The sequence below is a fragment of the Oreochromis aureus genome, linkage group 3 (assembly GCF_013358895.1).
Source record: "Oreochromis aureus strain Israel breed Guangdong linkage group 3, ZZ_aureus, whole genome shotgun sequence".
NCBI lineage: Eukaryota > Metazoa > Chordata > Actinopteri > Cichliformes > Cichlidae > Oreochromis > Oreochromis aureus.
Window position 1 is genome coordinate 32,093,599 of NC_052944.1, and position 19,255 is coordinate 32,112,853.

Consider the following 19,255-nt stretch of genomic DNA (forward strand, 5'->3'; position numbering starts at 1 on the left):
CCTAGACCTGGGATATAGAGTACGCCTGGGGAGTGTGATTGTGTGTACAGTGTCTATTTATGTCTGTCTCCATGTTGGGTGAGTGCTGAGTAATTGCAAACTGTTTGTCTGTGTCTATATGTCAGGTCGGGTATCAGATGCCACCTCTCTAGGGACATCTCAGGCCCTCCAAGGTATGGAGGCCTATCTCCCCCCACCACTCCCCTTGCCAGTGGCAGACGCCCTCAGACATCAGTGCATTGGTGGGTCTTTGTGTCCGGGGATGGGCGTTCAGGTACGCACCGGCTCACTCCTGGCGGCTGCTTGTCGGGGCCTGGAGCCTGGGGCTCGCTTGGGCCCCTTCGGGGGGTGGGGTGCCCTCAGCCTCTCGGCCTGGGGCTCGGTCACTCTGGCACAGCTGGCTGCCGGCGGAGCTCATGGGCACGTCACTGCAACCCCCCCTGGCTTCTGCTCCGCGGCTGCTGAGTGACCCCTCATCTGGGACTCTCCTCAGCTCTTTCTGGGATAGTGGCACGGTTGCCCCTCCGTTGGTCTTCCTTGGTCTCTTGTGCTCTGAGGGTCTCTGGATGTCTGGAGCCTGGATCTCCTCCATACCTGCTTCATGCCCTGGAGGACGGGGCAGTGGCCCCCCACACCCTCTAGCAGATCATTACATGAAGGAACCTTTTGAATACAAGCGCGCTCATGCTCACAGGTGTACACACGGGTGATCACAGACACAGACTACACCCTTTTTGGCTCCTACCTCAAAGCACACTGTGCGCTGTCGATCTTACGTGCTGCACAATAATATTCAATATTTAGTATTTACTGTTATATTCACATAGATTATCGCGATGATGTTGTTTATTATATTGCTCTCTTTTTTTGGTTGTTTTCTCTTTTTTCTTTCTCAACAGGTGATCCAGGTGATCGATATAGGTATTTTTTGTCTGTTTGTTTTGTTGGTTTTTCTTTTTAGCCGTTTATCACCGTTCCTCTTCCCCGCTGTTTTTCTTTCCCTACCTCTCTTTCTTTCTCCCTTTTCTTTCCCCCAGTCATGTCTGTCCTGTGGGTAGCAAGTGAAAATAAAATAAAATAAACAATAAAAACAAGAATCAAAATATAAATAAATAATAAAAATAAAAATAATAAAAAATAATAAAATAATAAAAACAAAGAATCAAATAGACCAATACGGCAAGGCTGGGATGGTCCATTTGGTAAAGTAAATCTGTTGGGCATCTTTCTTGGCCTTTAGACAATAATTCTGATGGCAAAAGAACCAAACGGGACAGGTGAAAAAAAAAAGAAAAAAAAAGAAGAATACCCATCCCGCATCCACAGCCAAGGAATGGAGCAAGGGAGAATGTGAGTTAGTGCAGCTCGGACTAGCCTTGTATTTCTGCCCAGAAAAACAGTTAGCAGCTAGCTGACAAGGCTAACGGAGTTAGCTCCAACGGCAGACTCTGCAAATTACAGAAAGAACTGTACAGAACTTAAGACCGGTGAGGCTGGAGACCCGGCAGGTAAGATTTGCAGCTCTGTGGGAGTAAGCTTGCAGCTCTTCTGAGGGTGCGACAGACAACGCGACGGGCAGTGAGTGCACTGTTTTGCTTTATTTTCAGGACTTTTGGTTCCCATGACCGCGAGCAGCAATCCAGGCTTGCAACGATGGGACCTGGTGATTCGGGGTTGGTGTGTGGGGAACATTAAGGTAAATGGTGAAGCATATCATAAAGTGCTTTAGGACTGTAGTTTACTGAATTTTGATACTGCAAGTGAGTGTTTGATTTAATGATTTCATTTTTGTTTTTTGCACGTCACTCAGTAAACACTTTCAGTTCAACTTGAAGATCTTGTTGCATTGTAATGTTTCTTATTTCCAGCTAAAGGTATAATTTTCACGGTTTGCCGGGTCAAGCCGTTGCTCTTTGTGTGGAAATTAGGACCCAAGATGCAGGGACGGCTGAGATGCAAGTGAGCTTTATTTAAGATTGTTGAAACAAACAGCAACGGAGATGGCAAGGACGGGAACTAAGCAAAAACCTAAACTGGGAAAACTAACAGCACAGAACTGAAACTGGAATACACAGGAAGACACAAAGGAAGCACAGGGTGATGCAGGGAGGTAACACAGACGGACCGACAACGAGAATAGATAAACACACACTATGGCTCTATTCCAATTCAGGGTCTGCAGCCTCAAAGGCCGCATTTTAAGGCCGATTACATCACAGCAACGCGACGAAGGCTGTCCCAATTCAAAGGCTGCTCGAAATGCGGCCCTCAAATGCGTCCTTCATTTCCCTGAATTTTAAGGATGGGTCCGTGTATCCTTCATGGCCCAACATATCCCAGACTTCATAGCGCGGCGGTGGGTGTGGATAATTTTGCCGAAAAAAATGGCAGACGGCTGAAGCGGGGCGGCCGAAGAGTAAACTTTTAAAAGTAAGTACTGAATATTATGTCACTTATTTATGTGCAAATGTTTAATAACGAAGAACATTTAAACATTACTGTTGGCCACATGTCGGCAAAGTTATGTGACATTAGTGATGTTAGTACTTTCAACGTTAACTTGGTTTTAAAGCCTTTAAAATATATGCCGTTCAATAGTTGACCTTAATCTTACAGAGAATGTGATGATTTTATGGATAATTAAAGTCAGTCATATATCCACAAACACAACAAGCTGAAAGTCAGTGATGCTGCTCGGTTTGCAGTCCTGAATATGACGGCACAAGCAGGATTCACTGCACTGTTAATGTTAGCTATGTTATATTGCTGCCTCTGTTCGGTGGTGTCGAGCCAAACGGACTTTAACGTGTGTTTGAACGAGCTGACGGTTCACTCGTTAAGCTGAAAGAAACAACAACTGCAAGTGTCCAGAGTGAGGACAGACTGAGGGACCCACTGCTGCATATCATCTGTGAGGCTTTGCACCCCTGATGATCCACCAGGACAAACTCAGCAGTGTGTGAGGAAGAGGAGGAGGAAGAGCCAGCAGCAGCTGACAGATGGAGAGAATAGACAGACTGTTCCCTGTTTGTGAAGGACTGCTAGAAAAGTTTAAAATAACTAATTGTCTGTCCTGAATCAGTCTTATTAGGTAATGTTCAAATAATGTTATCATCCCAGTGTTTTCAGTGTGGGAGAAAGTACTCAGGGCCTTTGAGTTACACACTATGAAAGGCAGCAACAAGTTTCATATTCAGAAACCTAAAGTATGTATCAGCAGCAGAATGGAGCTAAAATAAATGTTTGTTTCAGTTCTATGAAGCTTTGAGTATTTTGGATTAGTAGCACTGCTGTGTTTGTTGCATCATATTGCTGTAATTGTTTATATGCTTTATATATTCTGAGGTAAGTTGATCTATAGTGTTACATCATATTTTATAAGGATGTAATGTGTTTGTATACTTTCTGCCCAGTTTGACCCATTTAGCAGAAGTCAGCCTGTTTAAGGCTCTGATATCTATTCTGTATGACTTAAAGCAGTTATGACATGGTCTGATTTTCTCACCCAATAAAGGAATATTTAATATATCAGTCTACTCTTCATTCTATCAGGAACAGTTATCACAGCTCGTACATTTGCTTTTTACACATATATGTAAGCATTGAGCCAAATTTAGTAATGCCAACATATTAAACGAACAATATTTGTCTCTTATATATAATACATCTGTATATACACTGTTAAAGATACTTGTCTTTGAGTGAAGATTTAAGGTGACGGGAAATATAAATGACTGCAACTTGAATCTTTACTGAAGCTCAGTATGTGACACAGAGTTCAAGTTCACTGCTGTAATAACTAATAATGGTTAATATAATAACTTTAATTATTGGCCATATTATATTTACATTACCAAAGTGAGATGACTTTAGTCTCACGAACAACATTAGCTAATTGTTATTTACTAGCTAATCTTAAAATTACTGTTCAGTACAGAAATGAAGCCCAACAATCATGTTTTTACAGTTCTGTGGTCTCAGCCTCAGATACTTATCAAATCACACAAAGCTCATGTAGAAACAAACAAACAAATGAACAAAATATTTTCTCCTTCATTTCTGTCAAACAAAGCTGTATGAAACATTTCCAGCTGTTAGCATCATGGTTGCTAGGCAACCTGGGCAGTGCAACGGAGGCTAGACTTTCCCATTTCAGAAGCCTACAAGCCTCGCACTTCCGGCCTTAGCGGTCTTTGAGTACGCGGCCCTTGTGGACTGTTAAGGCTGCGTACTTTAAGGCTGCAGACCCTGAACTGGGATACAGTCTATATATACATACGGAGGGGAAGGAGGAGTGCAAAACAGGAGGGAGACACAGCTGATTCTAACTGACCAGACGAGACACGGGACACAGACCTTCAAAGTAAAACAGGAAACACAGAACACAGGGGAGCCACATAACAAAACCTAGATCTAGAACTCAAGAAATACTAAAAGGCAAAGGAACTAGACACAGTCTAAACACAGTGAGAAAGAAAACAAAAACCAAAAGTACAAAACTCAAAAACACTGGGTCACCGACCCAGGACCATGACAATAATAAATAGTTACTTGTGTGGTAAGTGTGGGAAAAGGTGGGATGCTAGTTACCAGTGAAGAGTTAAATTGCAAGGAATATTCTGAAAACCACGGGGACAGGAACTGATAACAAACTGGTAAGATAAAGTAAAATGAATTAATCAGCAGAACGGTTTTATAGCATTCTTGGTGCAAGCATGCAATACAATAAAACACAATAACTGCAATACATATATAAATAGTATATAATAATAGGAAATGAATTGTCGTTATAGACTAGAATATACGGTTGAGTTTATTTGGGGAAAAAAAGATGATTATAATACATTATGGCAATGTTAAAATTTATTAGAATCTCATAACAGTGTCTATATGGTTTCTTTACTCAAGAAGAGCATATCCATATAAGCTTTATAGTAGTCTGTTTATGCTTTAGTGTCATGTCTTTTGTGTTACTTTTTGTTTTCAATGATGGAAAAAACCCAAACTGACATATAGACCTAAAAGTCATCTGAGTAGCAATTTAATAGGAGTCCAAAGCAAACCATCACTTTTCATTGCTTTAAAAATTGTAAGTACAAAGTCTTGATTTATAAAAGAGATGATCATCAGCTTTTTTCTATCAGAGAATCACAGATAGTCAGTAAATAGTTAAGTAAAAATGCAATACTGCATTTAGACACTTCCTCCAGTGTCCAAATGTTGAATTCTATTAGTAGTTTAACCTGGAATTAATTACTTCCTTTCATTCCAACTGGTGTTCAGAGGAGGCCACCTACTGGTGATATTTTTAGGACTGATAACAACTGATAAAGCTTAAATGAGCTGGTCACATGGTCACCTACTAGACACACAGAAGAAGTGGTGCACTGTCTCTGTCAGGGACTATGCACTACTGTTTTTGAATTATAGAAGTTTTTTATGTTATTACGAAATTGTATTTTAAAATACTGCCATGATAATATACAGCTGGTGCTCTGTGTTTTTAGTTTCTATTTTTCTGTTTCACCCACACTGTGATCCAGGCACTGAATACTTAAATACATAAAGAGCCTTCTTCATTTACGCAAATAGCATTTACAGTATTGGATGCTCTCAAATAATTCACTAATCACAGAGCTGAAGTGATTGAATTGGTTTGGATTTTTTTGACATTTGAAACACATTTTGATTGTTTCAGTGTGTTTTACGTAGGTGCATCATTGAAAAATGCCTCAACTACTTTTGAGAGTTGTATCTTGAGTGGTTAGAATGATGATGAAAACTGCACCGAAGCATGTTTGCCTTTCTCACATTTGAGTGACCAAACAACCGCTGAAGGTTGTTTGGCTTTCGCTTCCCCATACATGTGTTTCTTGTTCCATGAGCACATAAACTTTGTCTCCTTCCTGCAGCTGCAGGAACACTGCGTTTCCTCCATTATCAGTTTCAGTGTCTGCTGTTGAGAGATCGTTGGTCATGACCATCACCTCGTTGTTCTTGTACAGATACAGCCGTTGAGAACGACCTCCTCTAGCATGACAGAAGATGGTAAAGTAATAAACACCTGCAATGGGTGCTGTAAAGACACCTGAAGAATAGAAGAGTGGTAGTCAAACACAAGCTCATTAGTGCTCTTTGTAACTATTTTATTTTATTTTGTTGTTTTGTCTGTCTGGTTTATAAACAGCTTTTAAAAAATGTTAATAATTAATTTCATCATCAAATAAATTGCCAGAAACTGTTTGAAAATAGCTAAACTGCTTACATGTGTCCTTTTGCTTTGTGATGGAATATGCAGAAGACTGTAAATCTTACCTGTTACTGGACTGTAGGCATTGCCAATATTTGTAATTACTCCCTTGTAGACTAAGATTGTGTCTGTGTTGAAAGGTCCAATATGTCCACTTCTTCCTAATGTTGCACTGAATATTATCTTGGTTCTCTCTGTAGAAAACAAATCATAACCATAACATAACAGATTTGTATAAAATAAATCCACAGCTGTCTTCTGACAAAAACATTTATTTCATCTTATTCCTCCCGCAGTTTTGTAAATTCAGTTAAATTTTATTTATACAATGCCAAATCAAAAACAACAGTCATCTCAAATTACTCTGTAGTTTAAGGTAGGCCCTAAAATAAGACATACAGAGAAAAACCCAGCAATCCAACAATCATATAATCCCCTATGAGCAAATGCTTTGGCGACAGTGAGAAGGAGAAATTCCAGCAAAACCAGGCTCAGGAAAGGGCGGCCATCTGCCACAACTGGTTGGGCAAACTGTCAGGCTCAGGAGGGGAAAGTGGTGCTCTACCTGCACTGTGCATAGTGTGGGCGGAGCACTGCTGACTTCGCCTGAGAACATTGTTGGGCGGTGGAAGGAATACTTCGAGGACCTCATCAATCCCACTGGCACATCTTCCGTGGAGAAAGTCTTGGGACTGTTATATTCTGGTCTCATTTACGGCAGACTCCAGAATATCTATTTCCTACACAACCAGGTAGTACGATTTATTGACAAGTCATGTGGCTCTGATTGACTCTCCTGCTATACACAACAACAAACAGGCGTTCCGACACACACACTCATTTCCAAATGTCACACTTTAAGATGTCCATAGCAACACACCCTACTGTGGAACACAGCTCAGCCTGTAAACAATAATTCACATTATTATTTCCCTTCTCTTTTGAAAAAGAAAGTCTTCTTTTTTCTTCACTGAGGGATAAACAAAATGCCAAGCACTGCAGGTTACACAAGGTTACACATTGTTATTAAAAGTTATAATAAAAGTTATAATACTATATCAGCAAAATCCTTCACTTTCATTTTCATTTAAACTAGCTAGTCCATTCACTGATAGCTTCTAATCAGTCTCATCTGGGAATTGTTGGTGGGGATTACTAATAAGTAATTCTTCTGCATAGTAACTGTGTCTCTGTTTTAAAGAACCTGAAAGGGTCCACCTGTTCACGTTCCCAGTCCTTTTACTGCATTGATTAGATCTGTTGTTTCTCAAAACCATTTTCAAAAAATTTTAATTATTCAGTTTACTTTCTCATGACAGCCAACTCACTTAGGAGATGAGAGACATCAGAAAGGAATGTGTGGTCAAGACACAGGACAGTGAAATTCATCTCACTCAGTTTTAAAATTGAAAACTTGTTTTAAAACTTAAAAACATTTTCAGACACATGATAATCAGAACATAACATTCTTGTTTGACTTTCTTTAGTGTGGTTTAGCAGCAATGAACTTCCAGAGAGTGCCTTGAGAATGCAGTTTGTGCAAAAGCATTTATTCTTTTTTACTTGTGGCCTTTATTTGACAGAGATGGAAAGACATGCAATGAAGGGCCACGGGTCAGACTTAAACCCGGGCCTTGTGGTCTCCGGCCATGCAGCATATGGTCGTCTGCTCATCCCACTGAGCTAAGCCAGTGCCCAAAAAGCACTTTTTCTGTGCCTCACTCTACATTTGCAGTCCTGTAAATGAACAAAACTATGCCAAAGCCTTGAGTCAAACAAACCTCATTTCTTTGTATTTTACTCCCAAAGAGCTGGACTTTCCAATTTTAAAGTGACCTTGAGAAATAGTTTTTCAGGCTTTTTGAAGTTTTTTTTTGGAAATTGGCTGCTTTTTCATTCATTTTCAGTCCATTCCTTCTACCTGTCCACTGTTGAAGTTGAAATTCATGATTGTACCTTTAATATCCTCTGACAGTAAATACATATTAATGCAGCTTCTCTTTTCTGACATTATTCTTTGATGATTGCTAACCAAAAAAATATGGAAAAAGCGTTTAGTTTAATCAACAAAATTGCCCTTAATGTACCTTTGTGTTGCAGTTCCACAATATGGTTTTCACTCTCCTTCAGCCTGTTTGCAGTGTGATTCAGCTTTGTCTCACTGTCCTTAAGCCTAGACTCAGTATTTTTCAGCTGGGTTATAGTCTCCTTTAGGCTCATTTCAGTGTCCTTCAGCCTGGTTTCACTTTCCTTCAGCTTAGTTTCCATACAGTTCACTTTTTCCGTTATGGTCCCAAAGTCTATCAAGAGGGCTAAACTCAAGCCACAGAACAGCACAATATAGCATAAAATGTCAAAATTCATCTTCCAAGTTGATTAAGTGCCACAGCCTCCGCAGAGCTCTGATTAATGTGATTGATCTAGCTGCTTTTATGCTGTTTAATGTTCACATGTTAATTATTAACATACCAATAGACTTAACAAAAAAAAAAAAAAAACTTTTATAACTGTTATCAGTCTGTACCAGTTGAACTCAACAGAAGAGTAAAGAGGAAATAGTAATACATTTACTAGGAAAACAATTTCAGTATAGTTGCTATTGTCTAAGCTCAAACACTAAAAATAAGCTGAAAACAAACTCCATCATGCCACAAAGACAGCTCTGACACAAAGGACCTTCCTTCTTCCTTTGGTTAAATTTTCAGTTTTATAGATGGCACACATATTAAGTGGGAGTGACAGAAGCAGTATACTGTGTACTAGAACACTGTAGCAGACTTTGGACCATCCAAGGCATGGTGGTGGAAACAAAGCTTTCCTGCTTTAACTATATTTCCTGCACGAAAGGTAGGCCATTGTGCAAATACACAATATGCATTCAAATGCACATGTCTAATAACACAAAAGCTAAGAGGATTCTAGTAGTTTTGAGAAACAACTTTTGATCAGTCAATTGTTATTCTGCCGCATTTCAGATCTGCGTATCAGTTCCACTTGCAGTCCAAACAGCTGATTTCAGTTCATGTGCTGCAGGAGCAAAATAGTGGCGCAGGCTACAGCTTCGATAGAGCCATCAATTTTATTTTTTATGTACAAAAATAACTAATCTAGCTGTTGTAGATGCAGAAAACACAACAATCTGTAGGAATATATATTGCACAGCCTTGGACAGATTATAAACATTACATCTTGTTATCATGCCATTTTATTATTTCTAGTTTCTCCAAGATCATTAACTTAGTACTCTGTGCTGTTACATTTTGTGGGCCTAGATAGAGAGATATTTTATTGATCCCATTTCGTAATGTTAATATACTGTATTGTGAGTCCATAGTGACATCATGATAGAAGAAGGTAAAGTAATAAACAAATTTAAAATATGCTGTAAAGATATCGAAAAGATAAAAGGCTGTTGCTCACTGTCATGATGTGCATGAATAGTTGCTGATTCAGATGTAGTTCAAGAGGAGGCCACAGGAGGGCGTAAAAAAGAAAGAAAATAAAAAGTATGGCGAACCCTGACAGCAAGGTGTCTTGTCTGCTCCATGAAGCTATATCATAACATGTTGTCAGAAATAAACTAATACAGCTAAACAAGAATGTCACACACATGCAAGGGCTTAAACCACCAGCTGAACTTGATTTACTAGCAGAGGAACCTCTCAGAAAACTGGGGAAGGTTTCAACAAAGGTTCGAGCTGTATCTAGCAGCTACAGGAGATGCTAGCAAGCCACCCAAGGTACAGTCTTCACTATTTCTTCACGTAGCTGGAGAGGAAAAGGTTAAAGTGTAAAATACCTTTATGTTTGCAGAAAATGGTGATGAGCATAAGCTGATGAAAATAATGGAGAAATTTGAGGAATACTGTAACCTAAAAGAACATAACCTAAAAGTACAAGTTTTTCATGTGTGTGCAAGGGGATATGCCAATTACCCAGTACATCATGGAGCTAAAGCTAAGGGCCAAATCATGCGAACTTGGACAGTTGCAAGAATCCCTCATCAGAGATCGAGTAGTGTGTGGAATTACATTAGATTCAATGAGATAAAGGCTGTTAAGAAAAGTCGATATTACTCTTGAAAAAGTAATTCATCTTTGCATTGCAGTGGAAACTACTAAAGCTCAAATCAAGCAAATGCATGAGGAGGATCACAATGCAAAAGTCTCTGCACATGAAAGTAAACGTGTAGATGCAGTGAAACATAAGCAGACACGCAAAAAAGACAGAAAAAGCAAAATGAAAGAGAATGAAAAAGACAAGCCAACCACATTTAATTTCAAATGATGTGGAACTGAGCATGCATCATGCCAATGCCCCGCTTATGTACCTGCTGTACCTGCTCCGGAGGCTAAGGTCTTCTGGAGTGAAGGGCCCACTCCTAAAGACCTTCTATAACTCTGTGGTGGCCTCAGCCATCTTTTATGACGTGGTCTGCTGGAGCGGCAGCATCTCTGCTGGGGACAGGAAGAGACTGAACAGGCTGATCCAGAGGGCCAGCTCTGAACTATGATGCCCTCTGGGCCCAGTGGAGGAGGTGAGTGACAGGAGAATGGTGGCTAAGCTGTCATCCCTGTTGGACAACATCTCCCAGTGGTAGGTAGGTAGGTACCCAGTTATATCTCTTCTGCAGGCCTGATTCCTCCCTCCCACCATCTTCTCTTACAGAATGCTTATCCGAATTAAAATCCAGGTTCAGCTCGAATTTCCTCAAGCTTAATGAGGATAAAAATGAAATCCTCCTTATTGGCACTAAATTCAACCTATTAAAGGCAAATCATTTCTCACTCACTACTGATAACTCCACAGTTTTTCCTTCACCTCAGGTTAAGAGCCTTGGTGTCATCCTATTTCCTAGTTCTGCCTATTTCCATCTACGCAACTTTAACAGATTACGTCCTTCTCTTTCCATCCACTTTGCATCCATTCTTGTCCACAGTCTTGTTACCTCCCATATTTACTACTGCAATTCTCTTTTGCATGGTCTCCCCCAAAAATCCCTCTGTAAGCTTCAACTGGTTCAAAACTCTGCTGCCCGCATTATTACCAGAACCCCCTCCTACCAGCACATCACCCCCGTTCTCCAGGAACTTCAACGGCTCCCTATGAAATTCCTGTACAAACTTCTTCTGCTCACCTTCAAGGCCCTTCATAACCTTGCTCTTCCTTACCTTTCTGACTTGTTAAGCACTATTTTTCCTGCCCACTCACTTCATTCCTCTCCTTCTATCCAGCTTGCTGTGCCTTCTTTCCGTCTCACCACCATGGGAAGCAGAGCTTTCAGCTGCTCTGCTCCCAGGCTGTGGAACTCTCTACCCCCAGATATAAGAAACATTGGTTCTCTCCCCCAGTTTAAATCCCTACTCAAAACCCATCTAAAAAATTCTGCATATTCACTGTGAACCTATTGTTTGTTTATTCTATCTTGTGCTTTGTTTTTATTGTTCTTCATTTTGTCATTGTTCTATTATGTGTTCTATTCTTTTGTAAAGTGTCCTTGGGTGTCTTGAAAGGCGCTTTCAAATAAAATGTATTATTATTATTATTATTATTATTATTGTTATTATTATTATTATTATTACTTTTATTCAGTGCCATCACTCTCTTAATAAACCCCGTTACTTCACATGCTTGAATTCCCAGTATTGGCTTGGTTTCTGATTTTACAGCAATGAACTCCAAAACAAAACTTTTCTTTTTGTATGTCACTGTCCATGTACACTTTCCTTTCACTGCTATTTTGTCTCCACTGTATGTTGACAGATTTATATTTGTTGGTTTAAGCATATTCCTGTTTCTAATTCTTTGTAGTAGACTGTAAGGAAACATACTGGCTTGTGCACCAGTATCAAGTTTGAATGAGCCCCAATGAACAGATTTGCCTGCTGATCCATGGCTTCATCAGCGACTGTGTGCACTTTTCTCGATCTACACATTCTGGCAAAGTGACTCATTTTCTCACAGTTCTTGCACTGTTTGCCACAAAATAAGATAAGATAAGATAAGATAAGATAAGATAAGCCTTTATTAGTCCCACAAGTGGGAAATTTGTTGTGTCACAGCAGCAAGTGGACAGTGCAAAGTTACAGTAGGAAAAAGTTAAGAAAAATACTGGAATAGAATAAGATATTATATACAATAGAATAAAATACTATATGAAATTTAATCAAATACTATATACAACAGAATAAAATACTACGTTGTCAGAAAAAAGAGAATTGCATTTAGTGTTATTGTACATGTGTGGATGTGTGTGTTTGATCAGTTGAAGTCTTTGTTGTGGAGTCTGACAGCAGTAGGAAAGAAAGACCTGCGAAATCTCTCCGTCCCACATCGTGGGTGCCTCAGCCGGCCACTGAAGGAGCTGCTCAGTGCTGTCAGAGTCTCCTGCATGGGATGGGAGATGTTGTCCAACAGGGATGACAGCTTAGCCACCATTCTCCCGTCATTCACCACCTCCAATGGGCCCAGAGGGCATCCTAGAACAGAGCTGGCCCTCTAGATCAGCCTGTTCAGTCTCTTCCTGTCCCCAGCAGAGATGCTGCTGCCCCAGCAGACCACACTGTAAAAGATGGCTGAGACAACCACAGAGTCATAGAAGAAGTAATAGAACTACATTTATATATTTAGTCACACAAATATCTCCGAAAGAGCCACTTTAAACTTACACCTATAACTACACACTACACCAGGGCTGGCCAACTCCAGGCCTCGAGAACCAGTGTCCTGCAGGTTTTCGATGTGTCCTTGATCCAACACAGCTGATTTAAATGGCTAAATTACCTCCTCAACATTTCTGGAAGTTCTCCAGAGGCCTGGTGATGAACTAATCATTTGATTCACTAATCATTTGATTCAGGTGTGTAGACCCAGGGTGTTATCTAAAACTTGCAGGACACTGGCTCTCGAGGCCTGGAGTTGGCCACCCCTGCACTACACCTTTAACTGACTCATAATTGGCTTTCACAGTAATACACTATATTTTGTCATTGTAACTGGATACCGTTTACATTGGCGCTTACATTGGCAGTAACCCACATAGCAAAATTGGTATGGCCCAGATGCGGCCCACACAATGTGCTTACACATGGCCCACATACCGCAAAGAATGACGACCCTTTAGTGGCCCAGATCTGGTTTGCCAGAGGTGGCCCACATATGGGCCAGCACAAGGCCAGTTGCAGGCACACTGGTGGTCCTGTGCTGGCTCATGTGTGAATTACCTCTGGCAAACCTGATCTGGGCCACCAAAGGGCCGTCATTCTTTGCGGTATGTGGGCCATGGGTAAGTTGTGTGCAGCCACGGGCCAGTTGCAGACACACTGCTGGCCCTGTGCTGGCCCAGAACAGTTTCAGCTCTGACCCCAGATGTCAGCCTAATGAGTAACTTAATCAAGCCATGTAATAACAACATGTGCCGGAAGATAATAGTGCAAAAGTAACATGACAAAACTCTGTTCGGACAGTGAATGCACTGATTCTTATATAGCGCTTTTCTACTCTCTCGGATTACTCAAAGTGCTCTTCAGTTCTAGAACTGAAGGAGCTTGACTAAAATAGGAAAATAGGAACATAAATAGTGCCATCATTGCCAGACCTGGCCCACATCTGGTTGACATACACCCTGCCACGACACCAGTCAGTCAGAAGTGCCAGCTTGATGCCGGATCCAGACCACACCTGTTTTCTATGAGCCTGGGCCACATAAACCAAACCACATTTGGGCCAGATGTGGCATGCCATCACATAAACAGTGCCATCTACGCCAGGCCTGGCCCATATCTGGATGACATTTCACTTACCATGCCAGAAGTCAGCCAGCAGTGCCGGCTTGATACCAGATCCGGGCCCGACCTGTCTGCTATGTGGTTAAAGCCCTCATCCTCTAAGCTGAATCAGCACCACAAAATCTCCAATCTATGGATGATTTTTTGGGAGAGTGTTTTCCTGCTTGGAATTGCATACATAGGATTCACTGCATGAACAAACTTTCTGAATCCTTTATCATCCACAACTGAAAATAATTGTGGATGATTACTATACCTTTCTAATGTGATGATGTTGTCTCTTGTTGTTGCCCCTGGCTTTCTTTCTCTCTCTTTCCCTCCCGCTCTGTTCCTGTGCTACTGCGAGTGTAACTACCGCCCCTCCCCCCTCTTCTCAGCGCAAGCACAAGACTCACGTGCGGAGTGAAGCGAAAAAAAGTGCGAGAGAGAGAGAGAGGGTGAGAGAAAAAAAAAAAACACGGTTCCCAATAAGGAGCCGGCTCGCGTCGTTCACTTCAAAGATCCGGCTCTGAGAGCTGTTTCGTCTGCGACCGACACATCACTAGTTGGTTTGTTTTAGTTTGCAAGCTGGTTATTAGATGCCACTCCAGCCTGCCAGAGAATCCCCCGCTCCTCGCCTAGCTGTGTTTGGCAAGCAGCAGGCGGACCTCGCAAACAGAGGCCGCCTTCACTCCGCACAAATGGGCAGCAGAAAACCGATCGGTGCCTATGCAGTCCCCAAAATGCGCTGGCATGATGTCGGGGCAGCGTGGATACAAGCAACCTTTTTTTTGCCGATTCCATGATACCGCCCCCACCACGACGCCGTCCGGGGCAACCGCCTATGTCTCCCATTTTAAAAAACGCTACTGCTTGCACCCTTTATGCAGTTTAATAATTATCTGTTAATTATCAACATATCAATAGACTTAAAATCTTTTCTGTATCTGTTTAACTGCTCAGATCAATAAGGAACTAGTAATACATTTACTTTCAGTGTAGCTGTCACTGTGTATGCTCGAGGATTAAAAATACATCTCACCAGGTCACCAAAACCACTCTGACAATAACACCTTCCATGGTTCAGACATTTTTTTCAGTTACAGTATATCACACAGAGGCTTGATTTCCAGATATTTCAAAACCTTGAACATTGCGTAAATAAATGGCAGATCTCATGAATAGCCAGAGTATCACTCTGCTTCCATATGCCTTGGCTTCAGTCCATATGCAATCTTGCAGCCATCTCTTCTGCAAATGACAGAAGGTCACAATCCTGGTTTTGAAATGTGAAGTTAGAAAGTTTTGTGAATTTTGAATTCTTTACTATTAAGCATTTTTAATTTTGATTATAATTTGAGTTTTGATGTTATTTTGGTGTTATTGTAATGCTTCTGTCGTTAGTACATCTTTAGTTGTTTTGTATTCTAGTTTTTGTTTAGAGTTGTGTTTGAGTCTGTTTATTTCAAGCTTCTCCATTATTCTCTTGTATCTTGTTCAGTCGCCGTCTTTACTCAGCTGTTCTGTTTTCCATCCTGTCTTGTTTTGATGCTCATTTATTTTTTTTCCTCTTTGTATTTAGTTTTATTCCTCTTGTCGTTTTAACTTGATTGTTTGTGGGTGCCACCTGTGTGTTTTCCCAGCTGTATCCACTTCCCCTAATTAGCCATTTGTGTATCGGTATGTATATCGGCTCGGTCATTCATTTGTCCTTGTTGTGACATCTGTTTGTCTCTGAGGAGACAAAGAACAGACTTCTTCAAAAAGTGATAAGAATCATGTATGAAAAAGTTGCTGTAGTCAGAAAGAAGCTTCAGTCTGTTATTATCAAGTTCAACAGTTTTATTGTTTTTCTTATAAAACACACTTAATGCTATTTCATGGATTTTGCTTCCACAAACATGTATTTGTATCAAACTGCATATAAGCACTCAATGACTGCTGGAGTACAGCATTGCTTCCTTCAGCTACATGTGCAGTAGTCAGAGGTCCTCGTGACAAACTGATTGCTCTAAACGAGAGATCATTCCAAGAGATAAAGTCTAAACAGATTTTTTATATAGCTATAAACTTTGCCATCATGTATGTCTAGTTGTATATTGACTGAAGGGTTAAAGTTCTCCATCTAAACCAGTTGCTGCATTGATTAAAACCCTATTTTCTTCCTGTTATTGTGCCATTTTATTATTTTATTATCAGATTATTGCATTTTTGAGCCTAGCCTCACTCCCAACTCTTTGATGTCACATTTTAAGGGCCTGAGTACTAAATGTGCAGATGTAAGTTTGGGAGCTGGGGTATATAAACACAAACCAGGGTTTTGCCAAGTGTTACCAATTAAATTTGTAGGTTATATTTAAGTGATTAAAACCAATATTTTCAGGTGTGTTGAAAATATCAGTACTAATTAACTTGCAAATAAACAGCTTGTAAACATTGCGAGTATTCATTATCACTGTTTTGTTGTTGTATTTGTGCAAAGATCCAAGTTCTACACCAGTTGCTGCATTAAATCTTACCTTGTTTTCTTCCCAGATAAAGCATAGACCTATCACTGTGAAATTTTATTACTTTATTTTCACATGGTTGGAGTGAGGTCAGGCTCAAAGAAGCAAACTCATTGACACAGTCACATTTTAAAGGTTCTGAATAGCCCTTACTGTTTGTATTTAAGCTTGTAAACTAGTTTATTTTAAACTATGAACTTTTCCTCAATCTAACATATCAAATTTGGAGGCTAGTTGTATTTGTCCTACACTATTATTTTCATTGTTTACTGTCATGGTGCCAAACTCTGAGATAAGTAAACAGTCACTATAAGTATGGCTGAAGTAAATCAATGTAGTATAAAAGGCTATACATGTGGGCAAGCTATGCTTCAGCATGGTATGTCTCAGTGGAGCTCTATTGCCAGAGAACTCCTTGACCTTTGTGGGTGTAAAGACACCAATTTTTTTTTTTTTTTTGTAATTTAACAATTTAAAATTTTAGAATTTAAAATAATCTACAAGTTGATTGATATAGTGACAAAATAAATTGCACACATTACTGTGCATAGATAGGGTTCTCAAAGAAAAGAAGAATGAGCAGAGTAGCGTAACCTCAGTTGCTACAATGTTGGAAATGTTCAGAAAGTCCATTAAGTCCAGAATGTCTTTTACTATACATAGACATCATCACATGCACCACTGAGTCACTCTCCCAAGTGAGGGATCCGACAGCAGGGGTAGATCTAGAGAAATTTTATTAGGGTGGCATGAGGGTGGCAAAGAAATCAAATGGGGTGGCAAAATCAAAGCCTTTTTCTTCAAACACATACGCAGGTGGTTACATATGGTTAAAATGATTCAAATGTAGTAAGTATACACGTTTTTCATGTAAATATAGTATATATATTTTTCTATATAATATATTATAATATCCATCCATCCATCCATCCATTCGCTTCCCCTTATCCTTTCCAGGGTCGCGGGGGGCGCTGGAGCCTATCCCAGCTGTCATAGGGCAAGAGGCGGGGTACACCCTGGACAGGTCGTCAGTCTGTCGCAGGGCTAACACACAGGGACAGACAACCATTCACACTCACATTTACTCCCGCATTCACACCTATGAGCAATTTAGATTTTTCAATTAACCTATTCCCACTAATTGCATGTCTTTGGACTGTGGGAGGAAGCCGGAGTAACCGGGGAGAACCCATGAACCAAAATTTAAACCTAATTTTTCATGATTTGTTGGATTAACCCTCTGGTCCAAATTATAACCGGCCATTTTTGACTCCCTTTGATTTTACATTTGTATTTCACCTTCAAATTGTTTCATTTTGTTTTTTGCCCCTTGCATTGTTTGGTATCATTCTTTCTGTTTGTCCACCAAAAGACAGAGGAGAACAGCACAGGGATAAACCTGCAGGCCTGACAACAGGAGGTGTATCCCTCCGCTGGTTTTCTACTTAGTGAGAGTGTTTACATTGCAAATGTGCCTTTGTGACATTCGTAGTGCCCTCACTGACACACAAAACAAAACAATGACTACACAACAGACTAACTACACACTCCATGCTAAACGTCACAAATCTCCCACATCTAAAAACTCTCTCTCTCTCTCTCTCACTCGCTCGTTCTTTCTCGCTGCTGTTACCGTCACCAGTGGCGGTCCTAGCCTGTTTGGTGCCCTGGGCGAACACAACAGTGTCTACTGTTTACTATCATAGCCAAGTGGCTAACAAACGTAAACTGACATTTTCACTATCCCTACTAATTAATATTATCTTATTGTATCTCTGTTGTGGCCAGTGCTATCCTCTGTGCTGTTGCATGCTGGGGCAGCAGGTCGAGGGTCACAGACGCCAACAGACTAAATAAACTGATCCACAAGGCCAGTAATGTGTTGGGGATGGAGCTGGACTCCATTAGGGTGGTGTCTGAGAGGCAGATGCTGTCCAAGATAAGGACAATCATGGATAATACCTCCCACCCACTCCATGACGTACTGGCTAGTCACAGGAGCACGTTCAGTGAGAGACTGAGATTAGCAAAAAGCACCACTGAACGACACAGGAAATCATTCCTGCCCGTGGCCATCTTCCTGAACAACTCCTCCATCTAACACACTGTAAACACTGCAATAGTTACACCCTTTTTACACATGCTCTTTTCTACTCTGGAATATTCTTGTCAATTTTCTTGATATTTATTTATAACCACCTCTGTTAATCCTTGATATTTATCACTGAGTGATCTGTATATATTAGTGCTATTTCTTAAATATGTAAAATCTGTAACATGATGTATTGAAACGCTGGGTCAGCGACCCAGGACCATGACAGTCTCATCCATCCAACTCAGGTGGCGGGGTTAGCGCTGCCACTTCAGCTTGACTAACATTGGATTCATTACTGTGCAAAGTAAGTCAAGACAGGTCGGTCCTAGATAATCGATTGCTATGAACTGGTGAACTATGAACTATTTGTGTGCAAATAAGTATAACTACATATATGGGAAACAAACAGCTTCACTCTGCATTGTCATGTTAAATCTATTAATTTTTTCTCTTACAAAAAAACAGTGAGAACCATTTCATATCTGTGGTTTCCTTTGACTTCTCTATCATGAAGCAAAACTCTAAGATAAGTTAACCATTACTGACAGGGGATTTCTAAAAATCACCCCGCAGTTCTTCAGCTAAGACACCTGAGTTAGAAAACACAAACACTGCAGCTGTCTTTCACTCGCGAGGG

The 19,255-nt window shown here is 40.5% G+C and overlaps 1 protein-coding gene across 1 annotated transcript; it reads right to left on the reverse strand.

Moving 5' to 3' along the window:
* Positions 1-5,807: 5,807 nt before the first annotated feature.
* LOC116336455 (complement C1q-like protein 3) lies at positions 5,808-8,626 on the reverse strand. Its single transcript, XM_031760339.2, has 3 exons — positions 8,338-8,626; positions 6,316-6,444; positions 5,808-6,088 (listed from the first exon to the last, which is right to left on the reverse strand). The coding sequence occupies exons 1-3, from the start codon at positions 8,612-8,614 to the stop codon at positions 5,808-5,810; spliced, it is 687 nt and encodes a 228-aa protein (XP_031616199.2). The 5' UTR covers positions 8,615-8,626.
* Positions 8,627-19,255: the final 10,629 nt, after the last annotated feature.

What these genes read in the sequence shown, in the direction of transcription:
- LOC116336455 (XM_031760339.2), bottom strand. Translation starts at nt 8,614, where the DNA reads ATGAATTTTGACATTTTATGCTATATTGTGCTGTTCTGTGGCTTGAGT. An exon ending in TGTGGAACTGCAACACAAAG is followed by an intron (nt 6,445 to 8,337) that starts GTACATTAAGGG and finishes TGTTTTCTACAG; the next exon opens with AGAGAACCAAGATAATATTC. An exon ending in TGCCTACAGTCCAGTAACAG is followed by an intron (nt 6,089 to 6,315) that starts GTAAGATTTACA and finishes TCTATTCTTCAG; the next exon opens with GTGTCTTTACAGCACCCATT.